Source organism: Phyllobates terribilis, unplaced genomic scaffold, assembly GCF_046119375.1.
Source record: "Phyllobates terribilis strain yellow unplaced genomic scaffold, ASM4611937v1 Scaffold_5__5_contigs__length_657084704, whole genome shotgun sequence".
NCBI classification, from domain to species: Eukaryota; Metazoa; Chordata; class Amphibia; order Anura; family Dendrobatidae; genus Phyllobates; species Phyllobates terribilis.
Window position 1 is genome coordinate 369,705,863 of NW_027362765.1, and position 27,562 is coordinate 369,733,424.

A 27,562-nucleotide genomic window follows, 5' to 3' on the forward strand; every position below is an offset into this window, starting at 1 on the left:
AAGTTGAACAGCCACCAATCTGCAAGATATCCAAAGGAGGGGGTCCTATCCAAAGGTCCTATCCAAACGTTTACTTGCAGCTCAGTGGGAGTCCAATTATGGGACCCTGGGAATCCCATAGAGAATGAACGGAGTACTGGTTGGCACGCGCAGCTACCGCTATATTAGGAAGGGCATTTTAGAGCCTCGTTCTCAAGATCTATGGGGGTCCATTCAGATGAGAGGTGGGAAAAGTGGCAAAAAAAAATGATTTTGCGGCAGATCAAGAATCCTCACCCAACTCCTCATTCCCGATACAAGTATTTTCTGTAGCAACATATTTCACATGTCAAGGAAAAGACGCAATAGAACAGTAGTCAGAAGCTCATAGGAAAAGTTATCTGAAGGTCACTATCAGCCCGGAGCTGACAATGAATGGATGCATCGGAATCAGAAACGTTAAAAAAAAAACTTTAACGACCTTGTGGAATTGAACAATAAAATAGAAAAATAATTAAATTAGGAAAAATATTTTTAAAGGTTGAAGGAATAAATGAAGACTTTGCAAAATAAGTTTTGTATTCCAAAATACAAAAACAATTTAAAATAAATGGAATTACTTTGTCATTGCTTAACCCTATCAATCTTCGGATAGAATCCCTGACATTAGGTATACTGATATCTTGGAGGGGGGGAGGGGATAAATAGATAAATAAAAAAAATTAGACAATGTTATAATTTTATAGTTAAAAAAGTTATTTTTTATTCATCTTTGACTTACCTAAAGTAAGTTGGGTGACGTATACAAATATCTGGACTCCTGGTTTGAGTTCAAACATTATTAGGTTTTGATTGAGGGCACTAAAAAGAGACTCTACAATCTGCAAATAAAAAGATGCACAATTGTTAAATCTGATGGAAAATAACCTAATTTTTATAAAATCTATAAGGCACAATGCCACCCCCTTGAAATCTATACCATACAGATATATTGTATGGCCACATCCACAGTGGCATAGGGCGGGTTGCCAGCAACCGAGACAAAGCAAATATTTTGCCCCCTGTAACCACCAGTCCAGTATTGAACCCCTCATCATCCAAGCACTTGAATTGTAATTTGGGGAAAATACTGATCTAATTATAGTTTGTGTTTTGTTCTCCTAATTTTTTTCCATCTTTTTTCTAAAATTAAAAAAAGTTATACGTTGTTACATTTTTATTGCTTTTTTATGTAAAAAATGTATTACCCTAATAATATCCTTTACCCTAGCAATGAATGAAGACAGTATTGAGTGATGTGCACCTGATTCAACACTGTCTGCATTCATTTACTATTCATCTTCTGTTATCTTGACTGCTGCTTATGCAGAGCGCAGCAGATGAGGTGAATTTGTCGTTGACTGCTGCGCTCTGCATAGGCAGAAACCGAGATGACAAAGCCCACTTCATTACGCTGAGCTTTGTTATTTTTGTTTGCTGGCGATGCAGAGCGCGGCATCCGATGACAAACTCTTCTTGCCTGTACATAAGCAGTTACTACTGGCGAACACTCACTGCTCCAAGAAGAAATGGATGGAGCTTGTAGGCTTTGATTACTTGATAAGAGGGAAGGGGGGGGGGGGCAGTAAGGGAACTTTGACATTTTTTACCCCAATTGCCCCTTCCCCCCACACTACGCCACTGCACATCCATTAGAAAAAAAAGTTGGGTTGGGCAATAGAAATATCAACATTGAATAATTGCACTCACGTGCTCCAGGTCCGCTTTACTTCCTTTCCTCCTTTCACTAATATTTTTTGGTGGTAATATAAAAAGTTCAGCTGAGGTTGGGAGACCCGGGAACATGGCCACAAGGATGTGCTCATCGGGAATACTGGTTACCTGAAATGATTTATACAGAAATATATACACACAGACACAAGGAACACATAAACATATCTATATTATATTAAAGGTCAGATTTATGGCCACCCCAGACCCCAAACCCAGACGTAAAACTCAAGTATGGTCTAAATCTAGTACAGTAAAAACAGTAGACCTCAGAAGGAACTGCATGGACTTAATGATACATTTGTGACAAGGTGTAGAACAGTAGAATTGATTCTGGAGCATTTGTTCTTAAGTTTTATGTTTTACTTATTTACTATTTAAGTATTTCTATAACCATGAATCAAGTTTTTTTTTATTTTTATTTTTTTGCAGAATCTGGTGTCCAGTGAAGAAGTCACTTGCAGGTCCTGGTATTTGGCTGGATTGACGCAACGTCTACATGAGGTTTTGTAACATTTTTCAAAAACATTCCAAAAAGCTAAATGGCACATTGACTCACATATACTTAGCAGCTGATCCCAGATTTTGGTGAAAGATTAACATTTTCGAAGTGTTTAACAGTCCTAAATTTGCCACATTTATTATCAAGTCTGCACCTTTCCAACTATTTGGTGCAAATCAGTCAGGTTATCAACTTTTATTAAACTAGCCTAAGATTGTGTTTTGATGTTTTTATGGTGTTTTATTTTTCTGGGAAATTCATTTTTGAAAACGTTTCCATGAAGAGATATCAAACATAAAAAGCATAAAAAAAAAAAAACACTGCTTGTGTCACTTATCGGGAGAGAAATCAAGTTCAAGGTCTGAGATTCATAGAGCTAGAAAAGAATTGAAAAACTTTTTCTCGCCTCTCCGATTGGAGGATCGGCGGCAGGAGAAGTAGGGTGAGAGCAGCGAAGGGGTAAGTAAAAGAGATTTTGTTAACTCTTCCCACTGAAATTTTTGCTAATCGAACTTACCGGACAAATTTGAGTGAATGTGTCGAATCTGAATTTTCGGCAACTTTATGAGCAAACCCAAACTTAAAAGTTCAGAGTTCGTACTGAACAATTAGTGTCCGGTGCTAAACGCCGAATACAGACTTTTACCGAAAGTCCGTTGCAATGTTCGGAGTTCCGGTGTAAGTCCGGGACGATAGAGAGAGAGAGAGATAGAATTTTCCAGCTTAAAAGTTTGGGTCCCCGTTGTTTTCAATGGGATTCTGGTTCTGGTTCAAGTTTGGGTACAGGTCTGGTACCCGAACTGAACTTTGGAATAAAGTTTAAGTCGAGGACCAGAACCCGAACTTCCACAGGTCCGCTCAACCCAACTCATTTCTACTAACGAGGCATTTTCTTCGTTTTGCATCTTTGTATCTTAGATTTTTTTTTTACTTTTCAGCTATAGGAAGTTCTTCAAAACATCATTAAGATGTTTTTTAAAATAAAATGATACAATTACCTATAAAAATATCTATTAAAATGACTACAATATCCCAAAACATATCATATAATAAAACTAGTAAAAAATAAAAAAAAATGCAAAAAAATAATAGTTATAAAATCGACGGTAATTGTGAAACTTCTTGCTTATAATAAAAAAGACTAACAAAATGCAAAAATAAAAATATCAATATAAATTAGCATGAATTTGCTGTTTTTATTTCTACTAAATAAAATAAAAATTGGAATCTAATGTGATAAATTCAACATTTCTTGGTGTTGGAGGTAAATAAAATGTAGAAGAGATAAGCGGCTACTTCTTGTTGTGATGATTTTTCGCTTATCTTGTTCATCATTTTATTGGTTCCGTTTATCTTGGAGGAAATCTCAGCCGCTGGGATAGGACTCGTGTGGGAGGCTTGGTGTATAATAAACTCTAAAGATATGACTCATATTGATTCCAGACGTCTTATGTCTCCGGAAGATGCTCCAGAAGACGGAGCCCGGATTGCGCCGCAGACTCATTCACTTACTCTTAAATGAAATATCCCATATTTCTGCAGTGAGCAGACACTAATTAATTGCTAGTTACACGGGAATGTCTTATTAAATTAGATCTGACATCCATAATATAAGAGAACGAGTCAATCACAGTTAATCATGTTCCAGCGAGGGCTGAAGCAAATGAATGATGATTAGCCACTTCCCACCAGCAGTCAGCATGGAGGACGGGCAAAAGGTGGTGGGATAGGAGGACCGGAAAATCATAGAACTGACCATAATCTGACAGAATGAGATAAGAAATAATATAGAATAATATAAACAGGACTGATTTTCTGTTCCAGCATGTATTATACAAACTGGCCACCTTCTAGGAGAAGACAGCCCCCTTGAAGACCATTTTTACTTACAGTAGATGCAAGTATTTTTGTTTAAAATCCATTTTTGCAGTTGATATTCATAGCAACTTTTGAATTATTTGACTTCTATAGCCTCTGTGTTGTACGGTATTGGTGAATACAGAATGAGCTAACTAAGAATATGTTAGTGAGCTCCTTGTGACGAGAGAGTTTACAACTATTATCTTCTGCCTTCTGAGCTTCTCAGCTGATACGTGATCACAAAGTTCAGCTCATCTTTCATGTGGTCATAAATAATGCATAATAATATATATGACCGATTATCAGTTCCATCATATGTTATTATGGCCACCTTTTAGGAGAAGCTCTCCCCCCAGAAGACCAGTGTTATTGATATGTATGTATTTTAAACTAAAAACATTTTTTATAATTGGGTTTCATTAAAAAAAATTTCAATGTTTGCCTTCAATAGCTTTAATGTTGCACTGTCTATTGCTGGCTGCAGAAAGAGTAAACTAAAAATCTGTCAGTGAGCTTGTTATGACGGGAGAGTTTAAAACTCTTATATTCATTCTCCTGCTGCCTTCTAGTGAGCAGCAAATCGATTCAAAGCAAACTGAATTTACCTTGGATTTAACAAAAATTTCAGATTACATGAAAATCCAGCAAAATGGCCATTTTGCTGTAATCTAAAAGGCCGAGAATGGGCAATATTTCTCTATAATACGAACCCATCTTGGACCTGACCTGTTGCGCTTTCGCAAGACCGCAAGACTGCAAGACTTAGTCATTGCCAGAAGCGCTGGAGATACTGGAAGAGAGGACAGGAGGGACTGGTGGAAATCGTGGACATGGATTTATTTTTTTGAGCCCTCCTTTATTGTGCGCTGCACATCTAATATATTCACAGTGAATCAAATCGAATTTCCCGGCTGCATTTCAAGAATCTGCAAAATGTTATTTTCTGTACGCCTCTCAGCTGATTTATGGCCACAACGTTCAGCTCAAACTTTCACCTGGTCACAAATCAATGGTTCACCAGAATTTAAACCAAAATGTCTTGTTTCCCTACTCTACCCCCAGCCCTAGGTTGTTTGTAGTATTGCAGCTTTGCTCCATTCACTTCAATATAGCGGAGCTGCAATAATCAAGCCCAATGTGTAGGCAGGGGAGGTGCTGGTTTTGGAAGAAGGCAGCCCTATTTTCTAATCTTGGAAAACCCTTTGGAAATTGAGCTTATCTGTAGTCATATTAGTAACTATAGGAAACATATAATGGTAGGTGATACTTTCATATAGTATGACATGTTACTGGGGTATAGTATGGGATGATACTGTGATGTAGTAAGAGATGATACTGTGATATAGTGTAAGATGATACTGTGATGTAGTGTGAGATGATACTGTGATATAGTGTGAGATGATACTGTGATATAGTGTGAGATGATACTGTGATATAGTGTGAGATGATACTGTGATATAGTGTGAGATGATACTGTGATGTAGTGTGAGATAATACTGTGATGTAGTGGGAGATGATACTGTGATATAATATGAGATGATACTGTGATGTAGTGTGAGATGATACTGTGATATAATGTGAGATGATACTGTGATATAATAAGACATGATACTGTGATATAGTGTGAGATGATACTGTGATGTAGTGTAAGATGATACTGTGATATAGAGTGAGATGATACTGTGATGTAGTGTGAGATAATACTGTGATATAGTGTGAGATGATACTGTGATGTAGTGTGAGATGATACTGTGATAAAATGTGAGATGATACTGTGATATAGTGTAAGATGATACTGTGATATAATATGAGATGATACTGTGATATAGTGTGAGATGATACTGTGATATAGTGTGAGATGATACGGTGATGTAGTGTGAGATAATACTGTTATGTAGTGGGAGATGATACTGTGATATAGTGTGAGATGATACTGTGATATAGTGTGAGATGATACTGTGATATAGTGTGAGATGATACTGTGATATAGTGTGAGATGATACTGTGATATAGTGTGAGATGATACTGTGATATAATGTGAGATGATACTGTGATATAGTGTAAGATGATACTGTGATATAGTGTGAGATGATACTGTGATATAGTGTGAGATGATACTGTGATGTAGTGGGAGATGATACTGTGATACAGTGTGAGATGATACTGTGATGTAGTGTGAGATGATACTGTGATATAGTGTGAGATGATACTGTGATATAGTGTGAGATGATACTGTGATATAGTGTGAGATGATACTGTGATATAGTGTGAGATGATACTGTGATATAGTGTGAGATGATACTGTGATATAATGTGAGATGATACTGTGATATAGTGTAAGATGATACTGTGATATAGTGTGAGATGATACTGTGATATAGTGTGAGATGATACTGTGATGTAGTGGGAGATGATACTGTGATACAGTGTGAGATGATACTGTGATGTAGTGTGAGATGATACTGTGATATAGTGGGAGATGATACTGTGATATAGTGTGAGATGATACTGTGATATAGTGTGAGATGATACTGTGATATAGAGTGAGATGATACTGTGATATAGTGTGAGATGATACTGTGATATAATGTGAGATGATACTGTGATATAGTGTAAGATGATACTGTGATATAATATGAGATGATACTGTGATATAGTGTGAGATGATACTGTGATATAGTGTGAGATGATACTGTGAAATAGTGTGAGATGATACTGTAATATAGTGTGAGATGATACTGTGATATAGTGTGAGATGATACTGTGATATAGTGTGAGATGATACTGTGACATAGTATGAGATGACACTGTGATATAGTGTGAGATGATACTGTGAAATAGTGTGAGATGATACTGTAATATAGTGTGAGATGATACTGTGATATAGTGTGAGATGATACTGTGATATAGTGTGAGATGATACTGTGATATAGTGTGAGTTGATACTGTGACATAGTATGAGATGACACTGTGATATAGTGTGAGATGATACTGTGATATAGTGTGAGATGATACTGTGATATAGTGTGAGATGATACTGTGATATAGTAAGAGATGATACTGTGATATAGTGTGAGAATATACTGTGATGTAGTGGGAGATGATACTGTGATACAGTGTGAGATGATACTGTGATATAGTGTGAGATGATACTGTGATATAGTGTGAAATGATACTGTGATATAGTGTGAGATAATACTGTGATGTAGTGGGCGATGATACTGTGATGTAGTGGGAGATGATACTGTGATATAATATGAGATGATACTGTGATGTAGTGGGAGATGATACTGTGATGTAGTGGGAGATGATACTGTGATGTAGTGGGAGATAATACTGTGATATAGTGTGAGATGATACAGTGATGTAGTGGGAGATGATACTGTGATATAGTATGAGATGATACTGTGATATAGCGTGAGATGACACTGTGATGTAGTGGAAGAGGATACTGTGATATAGTGTGAGATGATACTGTGATATAGTGTGAGATGATAATGTGATGTAGTGGGAGATGATACTGTGATATAGTATGAGATGATACTGTGATATAGTGTGAGATGATACTGTGATATAGTGTGAGATGATACTGTGATATAGTCTGAGATAATACTGTGATGTAGTGGGAGATGATACTGTGATATAGTGTGGGATGATACTGTGATATAGTGTGAGATGATACTGTGATATAGTGTGAGATGATACTGTGATATAGTGTGAGAAGATACTGTGATATAGTGTGAGATAATACTGTGATGTAGTGGGAGATGATACTGTGATATAGTGTGAGATGATGCAGTGATGTAGTGGGAGATGATACTGTGATATAGTATGAGATGATACTGTGATAAGGCGTGAGATAATACTGTGATGTAGTGTGAGATGATACTGTGATATAGTGTGAGATGATACTGTAATATAGTGAGAGATGATACTGTGATATAGTATGAGATGATACTGTGATATAGTGTGAGATAATACTGTGATGTAGTGGGAGATGACACTGTGATATAGTGTGAGATGATACTGTGATATAGTGTGAGATAATACTGTGATATAGTGTGAAATGATACTGTGATGTAGTGTGAGATAATACTGTGATGTAGTGTGAGATGATACTCTGATATAGTGTGAGATGATACTGTGATGTAGTGTGAGATGATACTGTGATATAATGTGAGATGATACTGTGATATAGTGTAAGATGATACTGTGATATAATATGAGATGATACTGTGATATAGTGTGAGATGATACTGTGAAATAGTGTGAGATGATACGGTGATGTAGTGTGAGATAATACTGTTATGTAGTGGGAGATGATACTGTGATATAGTGTGAGATGATACTGTGATATAGTGTGAAATGATACTGTGATATAGTGTGAGATGATACTGTGATATAGTGTGAGATGATACTGTGATATAGTGTGAGATGATACTGTGATATAATGTGAGATGATACTGTGATATAGTGTAAGATGATACTGTGATATAGTGTGAGATGATACTGTGATGTAGTGTGAGATGATACTGTGATGTAGTGGGAGATGATACTGTGATACAGTGTGAGATGATACTGTGATGTAGTGTGAGATGATACTGTGATATAGTGGGAGATGATACTGTGATATAGTGTGAGATGATACTGTGATATAGTGTGAGATGATACTGTGATATAGAGTGAGATGATACTGTGATATAGTGTGAGATGATACTGTGATATAATGTGAGATGATACTGTGATATAGTGTAAGATGATACTGTGATATAATATGAGATGATACTGTGATATAGTGTGAGATGATACTGTGATATAGTGTGAGATGATACTGTGAAATAGTGTGAGATGATACTGTAATATAGTGTGAGATGATACTGTGATATAGTGTGAGATGATACTGTGATATAGTGTGAGATGATACTGTGACATAGTATGAGATGACACTGTGATATAGTGTGAGATGATACTGTGATATAGTGTGAGATGATACTGTGATATAGTGTGAGATGATACTGTGATATAGTAAGAGATGATACTGTGATATAGTGTGAGATGATACTGTGATATAGTGTGAGATGATACTGTGATATAGTGTGAGATGATACTGTGACATAGTATGAGATGACACTGTGATATAGTGTGAGATGATACTGTGATATAGTGTGAGATGATACTGTGATATAGTGTGAGATGATACTGTGATATAGTAAGAGATGATACTGTGATATAGTGTGAGAATATACTGTGATGTAGTGGGAGATGATACTGTGATACAGTGTGAGATGATACTGTGATATAGTGTGAGATGATACTGTGATATAGTGTGAAATGATACTGTGATATAGTGTGAGATAATACTGTGATGTAGTGGGCGATGATACTGTGATGTAGTGGGAGATGATACTGTGATATAATATGAGATGATACTGTGATGTAGTGGGAGATGATACTGTGATGTAGTGGGAGATGATACTGTGATGTAGTGGGAGATAATACTGTGATATAGTGTGAGATGATACAGTGATGTAGTGGGAGATGATACTGTGATATAGTATGAGATGATACTGTGATATAGCGTGAGATGACACTGTGATGTAGTGGAAGAGGATACTGTGATATAGTGTGAGATGATACTGTGATATAGTGTGAGATGATAATGTGATGTAGTGGGAGATGATACTGTGATATAGTATGAGATGATACTGTGATATAGTGTGAGATGATACTGTGATATAGTGTGAGATGATACTGTGATATAGTCTGAGATAATACTGTGATGTAGTGGGAGATGATACTGTGATATAGTGTGGGATGATACTGTGATATAGTGTGAGATGATACTGTGATATAGTGTGAGATGATACTGTGATATAGTGTGAGAAGATACTGTGATATAGTGTGAGATAATACTGTGATGTAGTGGGAGATGATACTGTGATATAGTGTGAGATGATGCAGTGATGTAGTGGGAGATGATACTGTGATATAGTATGAGATGATACTGTAATATAGTGAGAGATGATACTGTGATATAGTATGAGATGATACTGTGATATAGTGTGAGATAATACTGTGATGTAGTGGGAGATGACACTGTGATATAGTGTGAGATGATACTGTGATATAGTGTGAGATAATACTGTGATATAGTGTGAAATGATACTGTGATATAGTGTGAGATAATACTGTGATGTAGTGGGCGATGATACTGTGATGTAGTGGGAGATGATACAGTGATATAATATGAGATGATACTGTGATGTAGTGGGAGATGATACTGTGATGTAGTGGGAGATGATGCTGTGATGTAGTGGGAGATGATACTGTGATATAGTGTGAGATGATACAGTGATGTAGTGGGAGATGATACTGTGATATAGTATGAGATGATACTGTGATATAGCGTGAGATGACACTGTGATGTAGTGGAAGAGGATACTGTGATATAGTGTGAGATGATACTGTGATATAGTGTGAGATGATAATGTGATGTAGTGGGAGATGATACTGTGATATAGTATGAGATGATACTGTGATATAGTGTGAGATGATACTGTGATATAGTGTGAGATGATACTGTGATATAGTCTGAGATAATACTGTGATGTAGTGGGAGATGATACTGTGATATAGTGTGGGATGATACTGTGATATAGTGTGAGATGATACTGTGATATAGTGTGAGATGATACTGTGATATAGTGTGAGATGATACTGTGATATAGTGTGAGATAATACTGTGATGTAGTGGGAGATGATACTGTTATATAGTGTGAGATGATGCAGTGATGTAGTGGGAGATGATACTGTGATATAGTATGAGATGATACTGTGATATAGCGTGAGATAATACTGTGATGTAGTGTGAGATGATACTGTGATATAGTGTGAGATGATACTGTAATATAGTGAGAGATGATACTGTGATATAGTATGAGATGGTACTGTGATATAGTGTGAGATAATACTGTGATGTAGTGGGAGATGACACTGTGATATAGTGTGAGATGATACTGTGATATAGTGTGAGATGATACTGTGATATAGTGTGAGATGATACTGTGATATAGTGTGAGATAATACTGTGATGTAGTGGGAGATGATACTGTGATATAGTGTGAGATGATGCAGTGATGTAGTGGGAGATGATACTGTGATATAGTATGAGATGATACTGTGATATAGCGTGAGATATTACAGTGATGTAGTGTGAGATGATACTGTGATATAGTGTGAGATGATACTGTAATATAGTGAGAGATGATACTGTGATATAGTATGAGATGATACTGTGATATAGTGTGAGATGATACAGTGATATAGTGTGAGATGATACTGTGAAATAGTGTGAGATGATACTGTGATATAGTGTAAGATGATACTGTGATATAGTGTGAGATGATACTGTGATGTAGTGTGAGATAATACTGTGATGTAGTGTGAGATGATACTCTGATATAGTGTGAGATGATACTGTGATATAGTGTGAGATGATACTGTGATATAGTGTGAGATGATACTGTGATATAGTAAGAGATGATACTGTGATATAGTGTGAGAATATACTGTGATGTAGTGGGAGATGATACTGTGATACAGTGTGAGATGATACTGTGATATAGTGTGAGATGATACTGTGATATAGTGTGAAATGATACTGTGATATAGTGTGAGATAATACTGTGATGTAGTGGGCGATGATACTGTGATGTAGTGGGAGATGATACTGTGATATAATATGAGATGATACTGTGATGTAGTGGGAGATGATACTGTGATGTAGTGGGAGATGATACTGTGATGTAGTGGGAGATAATACTGTGATATAGTGTGAGATGATACAGTGATGTAGTGGGAGATGATACTGTGATATAGTATGAGATGATACTGTGATATAGCGTGAGATGACACTGTGATGTAGTGGAAGAGGATACTGTGATATAGTGTGAGATGATACTGTGATATAGTGTGAGATGATAATGTGATGTAGTGGGAGATGATACTGTGATATAGTATGAGATGATACTGTGATAAAGTGTGAGATGACACTGTGATATAGTGTGAGATGATACTGTGATATAGTATGAGATGATACTGTGATATAGCGTGAGATGACACTGTGATGTAGTGGAAGAGGATACTGTGATATAGTGTGAGATGATACTGTGATATAGTGTGAGATGATAATGTGATGTAGTGGGAGATGATACTGTGATATAGTATGAGATGATACTGTGATATAGTGTGAGATGATACTGTGATATAGTGTGAGATGATACTGTGATATAGTCTGAGATAATACTGTGATGTAGTGGGAGATGATACTGTGATATAGTGTGGGATGATACTGTGATATATTGTGAGATGATACTGTGATATAGTGTGAGATGATACTGTGATATAGTGTGAGAAGATACTGTGATATAGTGTGAGATAATACTGTGATGTAGTGGGAGATGATACTGTGATATAGTGTGAGATGATGCAGTGATGTAGTGGGAGATGATACTGTGATATAGTATGAGATGATACTGTGATAAGGCGTGAGATAATACTGTGATGTAGTGTGAGATGATACTGTGATATAGTGTGAGATGATACTGTAATATAGTGAGAGATGATACTGTGATATAGTATGAGATGATACTGTGATATAGTGTGAGATAATACTGTGATGTAGTGGGAGATGACACTGTGATATAGTGTGAGATGATACTGTGATATAGTGTGAGATAATACTGTGATATAGTGTGAAATGATACTGTGATATAGTGTGAGATAATACTGTGATGTAGTGGGCGATGATACTGTGATGTAGTGGGAGATGATACAGTGATATAATATGAGATGATACTGTGATGTAGTGGGAGATGATACTGTGATGTAGTGGGAGATGATACTGTGATGTAGTGGGAGATGATACTGTGATATTGTGTGAGATGATACAGTGATGTAGTGGGAGATGATACTGTGATATAGTATGAGATGATACTGTGATATAGCGCGAGATGACACTGTGATGTAGTGGAAGAGGATACTGTGATATAGTGTGAGATGATACTGTGATATAGTGTGAGATGATAATGTGATGTAGTGGGAGATGATACTGTGATATAGTATGAGATGATACTGTGATATAGTGTGAGATGATACTGTGATATAGTGTGAGATGATACTGTGATATAGTCTGAGATAATACTGTGATGTAGTGGGAGATGATACTGTGATATAGTGTGGGATGATACTGTGATATAGTGTGAGATGATACTGTGATATAGTGTGAGATGATACTGTGATATAGTGTGAGATGATACTGTGATATAGTGTGAGATAATACTGTGATGTAGTGGGAGATGATACTGTGATATAGTGTGAGATGATGCAGTGATGTAGTGTGAGATGATACTGTGATATAGTGTGAGATGATACTGTAATATAGTGAGAGATGATACTGTGATATAGTATGAGATGGTACTGTGATATAGTGTGAGATAATACTGTGATGTAGTGGGAGATGACACTGTGATATAGTGTGAGATGATACTGTGATATAGTGTGAGATGATACTGTGATATAGTGTGAGATGATACTGTGATATAGTGTGAGATAATACTGTGATGTAGTGGGAGATGATACTGTGATATAGTGTGAGATGATGCAGTGATGTAGTGGGAGATGATACTGTGATATAGTATGAGATGATACTGTGATATAGCGTGAGATATTACTGTGATGTAGTGTGAGATTATACTGTGATATAGTGTGAGATGATACTGTAATATAGTGAGAGATGATACTGTGATATAGTATGAGATGATACTGTGATATAGTGTGAGATGATACAGTGATATAGTGTGAGATGATACTGTGATATAGTGTGAGTTGATACTGTGATATAGTGTGAGATAATACTGTGATGTAGCGGGAGATGATACTGTGATATAGTGTGAGATGATACAGTGATGGAGTGGGAGATGATACTGTGATATAGTATGAGATGATACTGTGATATAGCGTGAGATGATACTGTGATATAGTGTGAGATGATACTGTGATATAGTGTGAGATGATACTGTGATATAGTGTGAGATGATAATGTGATGTAGTGGGAGATGATACTGTGATATAGTATAAGATGATACTGTGATATAGTGTGAGATGATACTGTGATATAGTGTGAGATAATACTGTGATATAGTGTGAGATGATACTGTGATATAGTGTGAGATAATACTGTGATGTAGTGGGAGATGATACTGTGATATAGTGTGGGATGATACTGTGATATAGTGTGAGATGATACTGTGATAGAGTGTGAGATGATACTGTGATATAGTGTGAGATGATACTGTGATATAGTGAGAGATGATACTGTGATATAGTGTGAGATGATACTGTGATATAGTGTGAGATAATACTGTGATGTAGTGGGAGATGATACTGTGATATAGTGTGAGATGATACAGTGATGTAGTGGGAGATGATACTGTGATATAGTATGAGATAATACTGTGATGTAGTGGGAGATGATACTGTGATCTACAGTCATATGAAAAAGTTTGGGCACCTCTATTAATCTTCAGCTTAATGTTTTATAAAAATTGGTGTTTTTGCAACAGCTATTTCAGTTTGATATATGTAATAACTGTTGGACACAGTAATGTTTCTGCCTTGAAATGAGGTTGATTGTACTAACAGAAAATGTGCAATCTGCATTCAAACTAAATTTGACAGGTGCATAAGTATGGGCACCTCACCAGAAAAGTGACATTAATATTTAGTAGATCCTCCTTTTGCAAAAATAACAGCCTCTAGTCGCTTCCTGTAGCTTTTAATGAGTCCCTGGATGAAGGTATTTTTGACCATTCCTCTTTACAAAACAATTCCAGTTCAGTTAAATTTGATGGTCGCCGAGCATGGACAGCCCTCTTCAAATGATCCCACGGATGTTCAATGATATTCAGGTCTGGGGACTGGGATTGCCATTCCAGAACACTGTAATTGTTCCTCTGCATGAATGCCTGAGTAGATTTGGAGCGGTGTTTTGGATCATTGTCTTGCTGAAAGATCCATCCCCTGCGTAACTTCAACTTTATTCACTGATTCTTGAACATTATTGTCAAGAATCTGCTGATACTGAGTGGAATCCATGAGTCCCTCAACTTTAACAAGATTCCCAGTGCCCACATTGGCCACACAGCCCCAAAGCATGATGGAACCTCCACCAAATTTTACTGTGGGTAGCAAGTGTTTTTCTTGGAATGCTGTGTTTTTTTGCCGCCATGCATAACGCCTTTTTGTATGACCAAACAACTCAATCTTGGTTTCATCAGTCCACAGGACCTTCTTCCAAAAAGAAATTGGCTTCTCCAAATGTGCTTTTGCATACCTCAGCCGACTCTGTTTGTGGCGTGCTTGCAGAAACGGCTTCTTTCGCATCACTCTCCCATACAGCTTCTCCTTGTGCAAAGTGCATTGTATAGTTGACCGATGCACAGTGACACCATCTGCAGCAAGTTGATGCTGCAGCTCTCTGGAGGTGGTCTGAGGATTGTCCTTGACTGATCTCACCATTCTTCTTCTCTGCCTTTCTGATGTTTTTCTTGGCCTGCCACTTCTGGCCTTAACAAGAACTGTCCCTGTGTTCTTCCATTTCCTTACTATGTTCCTCACAGTGGAAACTGACAGGTTAAATCTCTGAGACAGCTTTTTGTATCCTTCCCCTGAACAACTATGTTGAATAATCTTTGTTTTCAGATCATTTGACAGTTGTTTTGAGGAGCCCATGATGCCACTCTTCAGAGGAGATTCAAACAGGAGAACAACTTGCAAGTAGCCACTTTAAGTAGCTTTTCTCATGATTGCATACACCTGGCTAAGAAGTTCAAATCTCAATGAGGTTACAAAACCAAAAAAAGTGCTTTAGTAAGTCAGTAAAAAGTAGGTAGGAGTATTTAAAACAAGAAAATTATAAGGGTGCCCATACTTATGCACCTGTCAAATTTAGTTTGAATGCAGATTGCACATTTTCTGTTTGTACAATAAACCTCATTTCAAGGCAGAAACATTACTGTGTCCAACAGTTATTACATATATCAAACTGAAATAGCTGTTGCAAAAACACCAATTTTTATAAAACATTAAGCTTAAGATTAATAGGGGTGCCCAAACTTTTTCATATGACTGTATTGTGAGATGATACTGTGATATAGTGTGGGATGATACTGTGATATAATATGAGATGATACTGTGATATAGTGTGAGATGATACTGTGATATAGTGTGAGATGATACTGTGATATAATATGAGATGATACTGTGATGTAGTGTGAGATGCTACTGTGATGTAGTGTGAGATGATACTGTGATATAACATGAGATGATACTGTGATGTAGTGTGAGATGATACTGTGATATAGTGTGAGATGATACTGTGATGTAGTGTGAGATGATACTGTGATATAGTATGAGATGATACTGTGATGTAGTGGGAGATTATACTGTGATATAGTGTGAGATGATACTGTGATGTAGTGTGAGAATATACTGTGATATAGTGTGAGATGATACTGTGATATAGTGAGAGATGACACTGTGATATAGTGTGAGATGATACTGTGATATAGTGTGAGATGATACTGTGGTGTAGTGGGAGATGATACTGTGATATAGTGTGAGATGATACTTTGATGTAGTGTGAGAATATACTGTGATATAGTGTGAGATGATACTGTGATATAGTGAGAGATGATACTGTGATATAGTGTGAGATGATACTGTGATGTAGTGGGAGATGATACTGTGATCTAGTGTGAGATGATACTGTGATATAGTGTGAGATGATACTGTGATGTAGTGTGAGATGATACTGTGATGTAGTGTGAGAATATACTGTGATATAGTGTGAGATGATACTGTGATATAGTATGAGATGATACTGTGATGTAGTGGGAGATGATACTGTGATATAGTGTGAGATGATACTGTGATATAGTGTGAGATGATACTGTGATGTAGTGTGAGATGATACTGTGATGTAGTGTGAGAATATACTGTGATATAGTGTGAGATGATACTGTGATGTAGTGTGAGAATATACTGTGATATAGTGTGAGATGATACTGTGATATAGTATGAGATGATACTGTGATGTAGTGGGAGATGATACTGTGATATAGTGTGAGATGATACTATGATATAGTGAGAGATGATACTGTGATATAGTATGAGATGATACTGTGATGTGGTATGAGATGATACTGTGATATAGTGTGAGATGATACTGTGATATAGTGTGAGATGATACTGTGATATAGTATGAGATGATACTGTGATGTAGTGGGAGATGATACTGTGATGTAGTGTGAGAATATACTGTGATATAGTGTGAGATGATACTGTGATATAGTGTGAGATGATACTGTGATATAGTGTGAGATGATACTGTGATATAATGGGAGATGATACTGTGATGTAGTGTGAGATGATACTGTGATGTAGTGTGAGAATATACTGTGATATAGTGTGAGATGATACTGTGATATAGTGTGAGATGATACTGTGATATAGTATGAGATGATACTGTGATGCAGTGGGAGATGATACTGTGATGTAGTGTGAGAATATACTGTGATATAGTGTGAGAATATACTGTGATATAGTGTGAGATGATACTGTGATATAGTGTGAGATGATACTGTGATATAGTGTGAGATGATACTGTGATGTAGTGGCAGATGATACTGTGATATAGTGTGAGATGATAATGTGATGTAGTGTGAGATAATACTGTGATATAGTGTGAGATGATACTGTGATATAGTGTAAGATGATACTGTGATATAGTGTGAGAATATACTGTGATATAGTGTGAGATGATACTGTGATATAATATGAGATGATACTGTGATATAGTGTGAGATGATACTGTGATATAGTGTGAGATAATACTGTGATGTAGTGGGAGATGATACTGTGATGTAGTGTGAGATGATACTGTGATATAGTGTGGGATGATACTGTGATATAATATGAGATGATACTGTGATATAGTGTGAGATGATACTGTGATATAGTGTGAGATGATACTGTGATATAATATGAGATGATACTGTAATATAGTGTGAGATGATACTGTGATGTAGTGTGAGATGATACTGTGATATAATATGAGATGATACTGTGATGTAGTGGGAGATGATACTGTGATGTAGTGTGAGATGATACTGTGATGTAGTGTGAGAATATACTGTGATATAGTGTGAGAAGATACTGTGATATAGTGTGAGATGATACTGTGATGTAGTGTGAGATGATACTGTGATATAGTATGAGATGATACTGTGATGTAGTGGGAGATGATACTGTGATATAGTGTGAGATGATACTGTGATGTAGTGTGAGAATATACTGTGATATAGTGTGAGATGATACTGTGATATAGTGAGAGATGATACTGTGATATAGTGTGAGATGATACTGTGATACAGTGTGAGATGATACTGTGATATAGTGTGAGATGATACTGTGATATAGTGTGAGATGATACTGTGATGTAGTGGGAGATGATACTGTGATATAGTGTGAGATGATACTGTGATGTAGTGTGAGAATATACTGTGATATAGTGTGAGATGATACTGTGATATAGTGAGAGATGATACTGTGATATAGTGAGAGATGATACTGTGATATAGTGTGAGATGATACTGTGATATAATATGAGATGATACTGTGATGTAGTGTGAGATGCTACTGTGATGTAGTGTGAGATGATACTGTGATATAACATGAGATGATACTGTGATGTAGTGGGAGATGATACTGTGATGTAGTTTGAGATGATACTGTGATGTAGTGTGAGAATATACTGTGATATAGTGTGAGATGATACTGTGATATAGTGTGAGATGATACTGTGATGTAGTGTGAGATGATACTGTGATATAGTATGAGATGATACTGTGATGTAGTGGGAGATGATACTGTGATATAGTGTGAGATGATACTGTGATGTAGTGTGAGAATATACTGTGATATAGTGTGAGATGATACTGTGATATAGTGAGAGATGACACTGTGATATAGTGTGAGATGATACTGTGATATAGTGTGAGATGATACTGTGATGTAGTGGGAGATGATACTGTGATATAGTGTGAGATGATACTTTGATGTAGTGTGAGAATATACTGTGATATAGTGTGAGATGATACTGTGATATAGTGAGAGATGATACTGTGATATAGTGTGAGATGATACTGTGATGTAGTGGGAGATGATACTGTGATCTAGTGTGAGATGATACTGTGATATAGTGTGAGATGATACTGTGATGTAGTGTGAGATGATACTGTGATGTAGTGTGAGAATATACTGTGATATAGTGTGAGATGATACTGTGATATAGTATGAGATGATACTGTGATATAGTGGGAGATGATACTGTGATATAGTGTGAGATGATACTGTCATATAGTGTGAGATGATACTGTGATGTAGTGTGAGATGATACTGTGATGTAGTGTGAGAATATACTGTGATATAGTGTGAGATGATACTGTGATGTAGTGTGAGAATATACTGTGATATAGTGTGAGATGATACTGTGATATAGTATGAGATGATACTGTGATGTAGTGGGAGATGATACTGTGATATAGTGTGAGATGATACTATGATATAGTGAGAGATGATACTGTGATATAGTATGAGATGATACTGTGATGTGGTATGAGATGATACTGTGATATAGTGTGAGATGATACTGTGATATAGTGTGAGATGATACTGTGATATAGTATGAGATGATACTGTGATGTAGTGGGAGATGATACTGTGATGTAGTGTGAGAATATACTGTGATATAGTGTGAGATGATACTGTGATATAGTGTGAGATGATACTGTGATATAGTGTGAGATGATACTGTGATATAATGGGAGATGATACTGTGATGTAGTGTGAGATGATACTGTGATGTAGTGTGAGAATATACTGTGATATAGTGTGAGATGATACTGTGATATAGTGTGAGATGATACTGTGATATAGTATGAGATGATACTGTGATTCAGTGGGAGATGATACTGTGATGTAGTGTGAGAATATACTGTGATATAGAGTGAGAATATACTGTGATATAGTGAGAGATGATACTGTGATATAGTGAGAGATGATACTGTGATATAGTGTGAGATGATACTGTGATATAGTGTGAGATGATACTGTGAAATAGTGTGAGATGATACTGTAATATAGTGTGAGATGATACTGTGATATAGTGTGAGATGATACTGTGATATAGTGTGAAATGATACTGTGACATAGTATGAGATGACACTGTGATATAGTGTGAGATGATACTGTGATATAGTGTGAGATGATACTGTGATATAGTGTGAGATGATACTATTATGAAGTGGGAGATGATACTGTGATATAGTAAGAGATGATACTCTGATATAGTGTGAGATGATACTGTGATATAGTGTGAGATGATACTGTTATATAGTGGGAGATGTTACTGTGATATAGTAAGAGATGATACTCTGTTATAGTGTGAGATGATACTGTGATATAGTGGGAGATGATACTGTAATGTAGTGGGAGATGATACTGTGATACAGTGTGAGATGATACTGTGATATAGTGTGAGATGATACTGTGATATAGTGTGAAATGATACTGTGATATAGTGTGAGATAATACTGTGATGTAGTGGGCGATGATACTGTGATGTAGTGGGAGATGATACTGTGATATAATATGAGATGATACTGTGATGTAGTGGGAGATGACACTGTGATGTAGTGGGAGATGATACTGTGATATAATATGAGATGATACTGTGATATATTGTGAGATGATACTGTGATGTAGTGTGAGAACATACTGTGATGTAGTGGGAGATGATACTGTGATATAGTGTGAGATGATAAAGTGATGTAGTGGGAGATGATACTGTGATATAGTATGAGATGATACTGTGATATAGCGTGAGATGATACTGTAATGTAGTGGAAGAGGATACTGTGATATAGTGTGAGATGATACTGTGATGTAGTGGAAGAGGATACTGTGATATAGTGTGAGATGATACTGTGATGTAGTGGAATAGGATACTGTGATATAGTGTGAGATGATACTGTGATATAGTGTGAGATGATAATGTAATGTAGTGGGAGATGATACTGTGATATAGTATGAGATGATACTGTGATATAGTGTGAGATGATACTGTGATATAGTGTGAGATGATACTGTGATATAGTGTGAGATGATACTGTGATATAGTCTGAGATAATACTGTGATGTAGTGGGAGATGATACTGTGATATAGTGTGGGATGATACTGTGATATAGTGTGAGATGATACTGTGATATAGTGTGAGATGATACTGTGATATAGTGTGAGATGATACTGTGATATAGTGTGAGATAATACTGTGATGTAGTGGGAGATGATACTGTGATATAGTGTGCGATGATGCAGTGATGTAGTGGGAGATGATACTGTGATATAGTATGAGATGATACTGTGATATAGTTTGAGTTGATGCAGTGATGTAGTGGGAGATGATACTGTGATATAGTATGAGATGATACTGTGATATAGCGTGAGATAATACTGTGATGTAGTGTGAGATGATACTGTGATATAGTGTGAGATGATACTGTAATATAGTGAGAGATGATACTGTGATATAGTATGAGATGATACTGTGATATAATGTGAGATAATACTGTGATGTAGTGGGAGATGACACTGTGATATAGTGTGAGATGATACTGTGATATAATGTGAGATGATACTGTGATATAGTGTGAGATAATACTGTGATGTAGTGGGAGATGATACTATGATATAGTGTGAGATGATGCAGTGATGTAGTGGGAGATGATACTGTGATATAGTATGAGATGATACTGTGATATAGCGTGAGATAATACTGTGATGTAGTGTGAGATGATACTGTGATATAGTGTGAGATGATACTGTAATATAGTGAGAGATGATACTGTGATATAGTATGAGATGATACTGTGATATAGTGTGAGATGATACAGTGATATAGTGTGAGATGATACTGTGATATAGTGTGAGATGATACTGTGATATAGTGAGAGATGATACTGTGATATAGTGTGAGATGATACTGTGATATAGTGTGAGATAATACTGTGATGTAGTGGGAGATGATACTTTGATATATTGTGAGATGATAATGTGATGTAGTGCGAGATGATACTGTGATATAGTGTGAGATAATACTGTGATATAATGTGAGATGATACTGTGATATAGTGTGAGATAATACTGTGATGTAGTGGGAGATGATACTGTGATATAGTGTGGGATGATACTGTGATATAGTGTGAGATGATACTGTGATAGATTGTGAGATGATACTGTGATATAGTGTGAGATGATACTGTGATATAGTGAGAGGTGATACTGTGATATAGTGTGAGATGATACTGTGGTATAGTGTGAGATAATACTGTGATGTAGTGGGAGATGATACTGTGATATAGTGTGAGATGATACAGTGATGTAGTGGGAGATGATACTGTGATATAGTATGAGATAATACTGTGATGTAGTGGGAGATGATACTGTGATCTATTGTGAGATGATACTGTGATATAGTGTGGGATGATACTGTGATATAATATGAGATGATACTGTGATATAGTGTGAGATGATACTGTGATATAGTGTGAGATGATACTGTGATATAATATGAGATGATACTGTGATGTAGTGTGAGATGATACTGTGATGTAGTGTGAGATGATACTGTGATATAATATGAGATGATACTGTGATGTAGTGGGAGATGATACTGTGATGTAGTGTGAGTTGATACTGTGATGTAGTGTGAGAATATACTGTGATATAGTGTGAGATGATACTGTGATATAGTGTGAGATGATACTGTGATGTAGTGTGAGATGATACTGTGATATAGTATGAGATGATACTGTGATGTAGTGGGAGATGATACTGTGATATAGTGTGAGATGATACTGTGATGTAGTGTGAGAATATACTGTGATATAGTGTGAGATGATACTGTGATATAGTGAGAGATGACACTGTGATATAGTGTGAGATGATACTGTGATATAGTGTGAGATGATACTGTGATGTAGTGGGAGATGATACTGTGATATAGTGTGAGATGATACTTTGATGTAGTGTGAGAATATACTGTGATATAGTGTGAGATGATACTGTGATATAGTGAGAGATGATACTGTGATATAGTGTGAGATGATACTGTGATATAGTGGGAGATGATACTGTGATATAGTGTGAGATGATACTGTGATATAGTGTGAGATGATACTGTGATGTAGTGTGAGAATATACTGTGATACAGTGTGAGATGATACTGTGATGTAGTGTGAGAATATACTGTGATATAGTGTGAGATGATACTGTGATGTAGTGGGAGATGATACTGTGATATAGTGTGAGATGATACTGTGATATAGTGTGAGATGATACTGTGATGTAGTGTGAGATGATACTGTGATGTAGTGTGAGAATATACTGTGATATAGTGTGAGATGATACTGTGATATAGTGTGAGATGATACTGTGATGTAGTGTGAGATGATACTGTGATGTAGTGTGAGAATATACTGTGATATAGTGTGAGATGATACTGTGATATACAGTGCCTACAAGTAGTATTCAACCCCCTGCAGATTTAGCTGGTTTGATAAGATGCAAATAAGTTAGAGCCTTCAAACTGCAAACGAGAGTAGGTTTTATGAACAGAAGCATAAATCTTACAAACCAAAAAGTTATGTTGCTCAGTTGAATTTTATTAAATTTTAAACATAAAAGTGTGGGTCAATTATTATTCAACCCCTATGTTTAATATTTTGTGGAATAACCCTTGTTTGCAATTACAGCTAATAATCGTCTTTTATAAGACCTGATCAGGCCGGCACAGGTCTGTGGAGTTATCTTGGCCCACTCCTCCATGCAGATCTTCTCCAAGTTATCTAGGTTCTTTGGGTGTCTCATGTGGACTTTATTCTTGAGCTCCTTCCACAAGTTTTCAATTGGGTTAAGGTCAGGAGACTGACTAGGCCACTCCAACACCTTGACTTTTTCCCTCTTGAACCAGGCCTTAGTTTTCTTGGCTGTGTGCTTTGGGTCATTGTCTTGTTGGAAGATGAAATTACGACCCATCTTAAGATCTTTGATGGAGGAGCGGAGGTTCTTGGCCAAAATCTCCAGGTAGGCCGTGCTATCCATCTTCCCATGGATGCGGACCAGATGGCCAGGCCCCTTGGCTGAGAAACAGCCCCACAGCATGATGCTGCCACCACCATGCTTGACTGTAGGGATGGTATTCTTGGGGTCGTATGCAGTGCCATCCAGTCTCCAAACGTCACGTGTGTGGTTGGCACCAAGGATCTCGATCTTGGTCTCATCAGACCATAGAACCTTGAACCAGTCTGTCTCAGAGTCCTCCAAGTGATCATGAGCAAACTGTAGACGAGCCTTGACATGACGCTTTGAAAATAAAGGTACCTTACGGGCTCGTCTGGAACGGAGACCATTGCGGTGGAGTACGTTACTTATGGTATTGACTGAAACCAATGTCCCCACTGCCATGAGATCTTCCCGGAGCTCCTTCCTTGTTGTCCTTGGGTTAGCCTTGACTCTTCGGACAAGCCTGGCCTCGGCACGGGAGGACACTTTCAAACGCTGTCCAGGCCGTGGAAGGCTAACAGTAGTTCCATAAGCCTTCCACTTATGGATGATGCTCCCAACAGTGGAGACAGGTAGGCCCAACTCCTTGGAAAGGATTTTGTAGCCCTTGCCAGCCTTGTGACCCTCCACGATCTTGTCTCTGATGGCCTTGGAATGCTCCTTTGTCTTTCCCATGTTGACCATGTCTGAGTGCTGTTCACAAGTTTGGGGAGGGTCTTAAATAGTCAGAAAAGGCTGGCAAAAGAGATCTTTAATCCACACATGTGAAGCTCATTATTCTTGGTGCCTGAACTACTTCTTAATACTTTAGGGGGACCAAACAGAATTCTTGTGGTTTGAGGGGTTGAATAATAAATGACACTCTGAATTAACTTTTAACGTTTTTTAAAAAAAAAAAAATAAATTAAAAAAAAAAAGTTGCTGCAGTGCATTTCCCACTTCCAGGCTGATCTACAGTACAAATGTCACAATGCCAAGTTAATTCCGTGTGTGTCAACCAGCAAAATCTGCAGGGGGTTGAATACTACTTGTAGGCACTGTAGTATGAGATGATACTGTGATGTAGTGGGAGATGATACTGTGATATAGTTTGAGATGATACTGTGATATAGTGTGAGATGATACTGTGATGTAGTGTGAGATGATACTGTGATGTAGTGTGAGAATATACTGTGATATAGTGCGAGATGATACTGTGATATAGTGTGAGAATATACTTTGATATAGTATGAGATGATACTGTGATATAGTGTGAGATGACACTGTGATGTAGTGGGAGATGATACTGTGATATAGTGTGAGATGATACTTTGATGTAGTGTGAGAATATACTGTGATATAGTGTGAGATGATACTGTGATATAGTGAGAGATGATACTGTGATATAGTGTGAGATGATACTGTGATATAGTGTGAGATGATACTGTGATATAGTGTGAGATGATTCTGTGATGTAGTGTGAGATGATACTGTGATGTAGTGTGAGAATATACTGTGATACAGTGTGAGATGATACTGTGATGTAGTGTGAGAATATACTGTGATATAGTGTGAGATGATACTGTGATGTAGTGGGAGATGATACTGTGATATAGTGTGAGATGATACTGTGATATAGTGTGAGATAATACTGTGATGTAGTGGGAGATGATACTGTGATATAGTGTGAGATGATACAGTGATGTAGTGGGAGATGATACTGTGATATAGTATGAGATAATACTGTGATGTAGTGGGAGATGATACTGTGATCTATTGTGAGATGATACTGTGATATAGTGTGGGATGATACTGTGATATAATATGAGATGATACTGTGATATAGTGTGAGATGATACTGTGATATAGTGTGAGATGATACTGTGATATAATATGAGATGATACTGTGATGTAGTGTGAGATGCTACTGTGATGTAGTGTGAGATGATACTGTGATATAACATGAGATGATACTGTGATGTAGTGTGAGATGATACTGTGATATAGTGTGAGATGATACTGTGATGTAGTGTGAGATGATACTGTGATATAGTATGAGATGATACTGTGATGTAGTGGGAGATTATACTGTGATATAGTGTGAGATGATACTGTGATGTAGTGTGAGAATATACTGTGATATAGTGTGAGATGATACTGTGATATAGTGAGAGATGACACTGTGATATAGTGTGAGATGATACTGTGATATAGTGTGAGATGATACTGTGGTGTAGTGGGAGATGATACTGTGATATAGTGTGAGATGATACTTTGATGTAGTGTGAGAATATACTGTGATATAGTGTGAGATGATACTGTGATATAGTGAGAGATGATACTGTGATATAGTGTGAGATGATACTGTGATGTAGTGGGAGATGATACTGTGATCTAGTGTGAGATGATACTGTGATATAGTGTGAGATGATACTGTGATGTAGTGTGAGATGATACTGTGATGTAGTGTGAGAATATACTGTGATATAGTGTGAGATGATACTGTGATATAGTATGAGATGATACTGTGATGTAGTGGGAGATGATACTGTGATATAGTGTGAGATGATACTGTGATATAGTGTGAGATGATACTGTGATGTAGTGTGAGATGATACTGTGATGTAGTGTGAGAATATACTGTGATATAGTGTGAGATGATACTGTGATGTAGTGTGAGAATATACTGTGATATAGTGTGAGATGATACTGTGATATAGTATGAGATGATACTGTGATGTAGTGGGAGATGATACTGTGATATAGTGTGAGATGATACTATGATATAGTGAGAGATGATACTGTGATATAGTATGAGATGATACTGTGATGTGGTATGAGATGATACTGTGATATAGTGTGAGATGATACTGTGATATAGTGTGAGATGATACTGTGATATAGTATGAGATGATACTGTGATGTAGTGGGAGATGATACTGTGATGTAGTGTGAGAATATACTGTGATATAGTGTGAGATGATACTGTGATATAGTGTGAGATGATACTGTGATATAGTGTGAGATGATACTGTGATATAATGGGAGATGATACTGTGATGTAGTGTGAGATGATACTGTGATGTAGTGTGAGAATATACTGTGATATAGTGTGAGATGATACTGTGATATAGTGTGAGATGATACTGTGATATAGTATGAGATGATACTGTGATGCAGTGGGAGATGATACTGTGATGTAGTGTGAGAATATACTGTGATATAGTGTG

The 27,562-nt window shown here is 36.8% G+C and overlaps 1 protein-coding gene across 1 annotated transcript in view; it reads right to left on the reverse strand.

Annotated features, from left to right (window-relative positions):
• Nucleotides 1–27,562, reverse strand: part of SORCS3 (sortilin related VPS10 domain containing receptor 3) — a 921,810-nt gene that overhangs the window by 17,473 nt on the left and 876,775 nt on the right. Inside the window, exons 23-24 of the mRNA XM_073684759.1 lie at nucleotides 1,729–1,860; nucleotides 761–860 (exon numbers count right to left, since the gene is read on the reverse strand). Coding sequence (XP_073540860.1) covers nucleotides 761–860; nucleotides 1,729–1,860 — 232 coding nt within the window. The remainder of the gene's footprint in view (nucleotides 1–760; nucleotides 861–1,728; nucleotides 1,861–27,562) is intronic.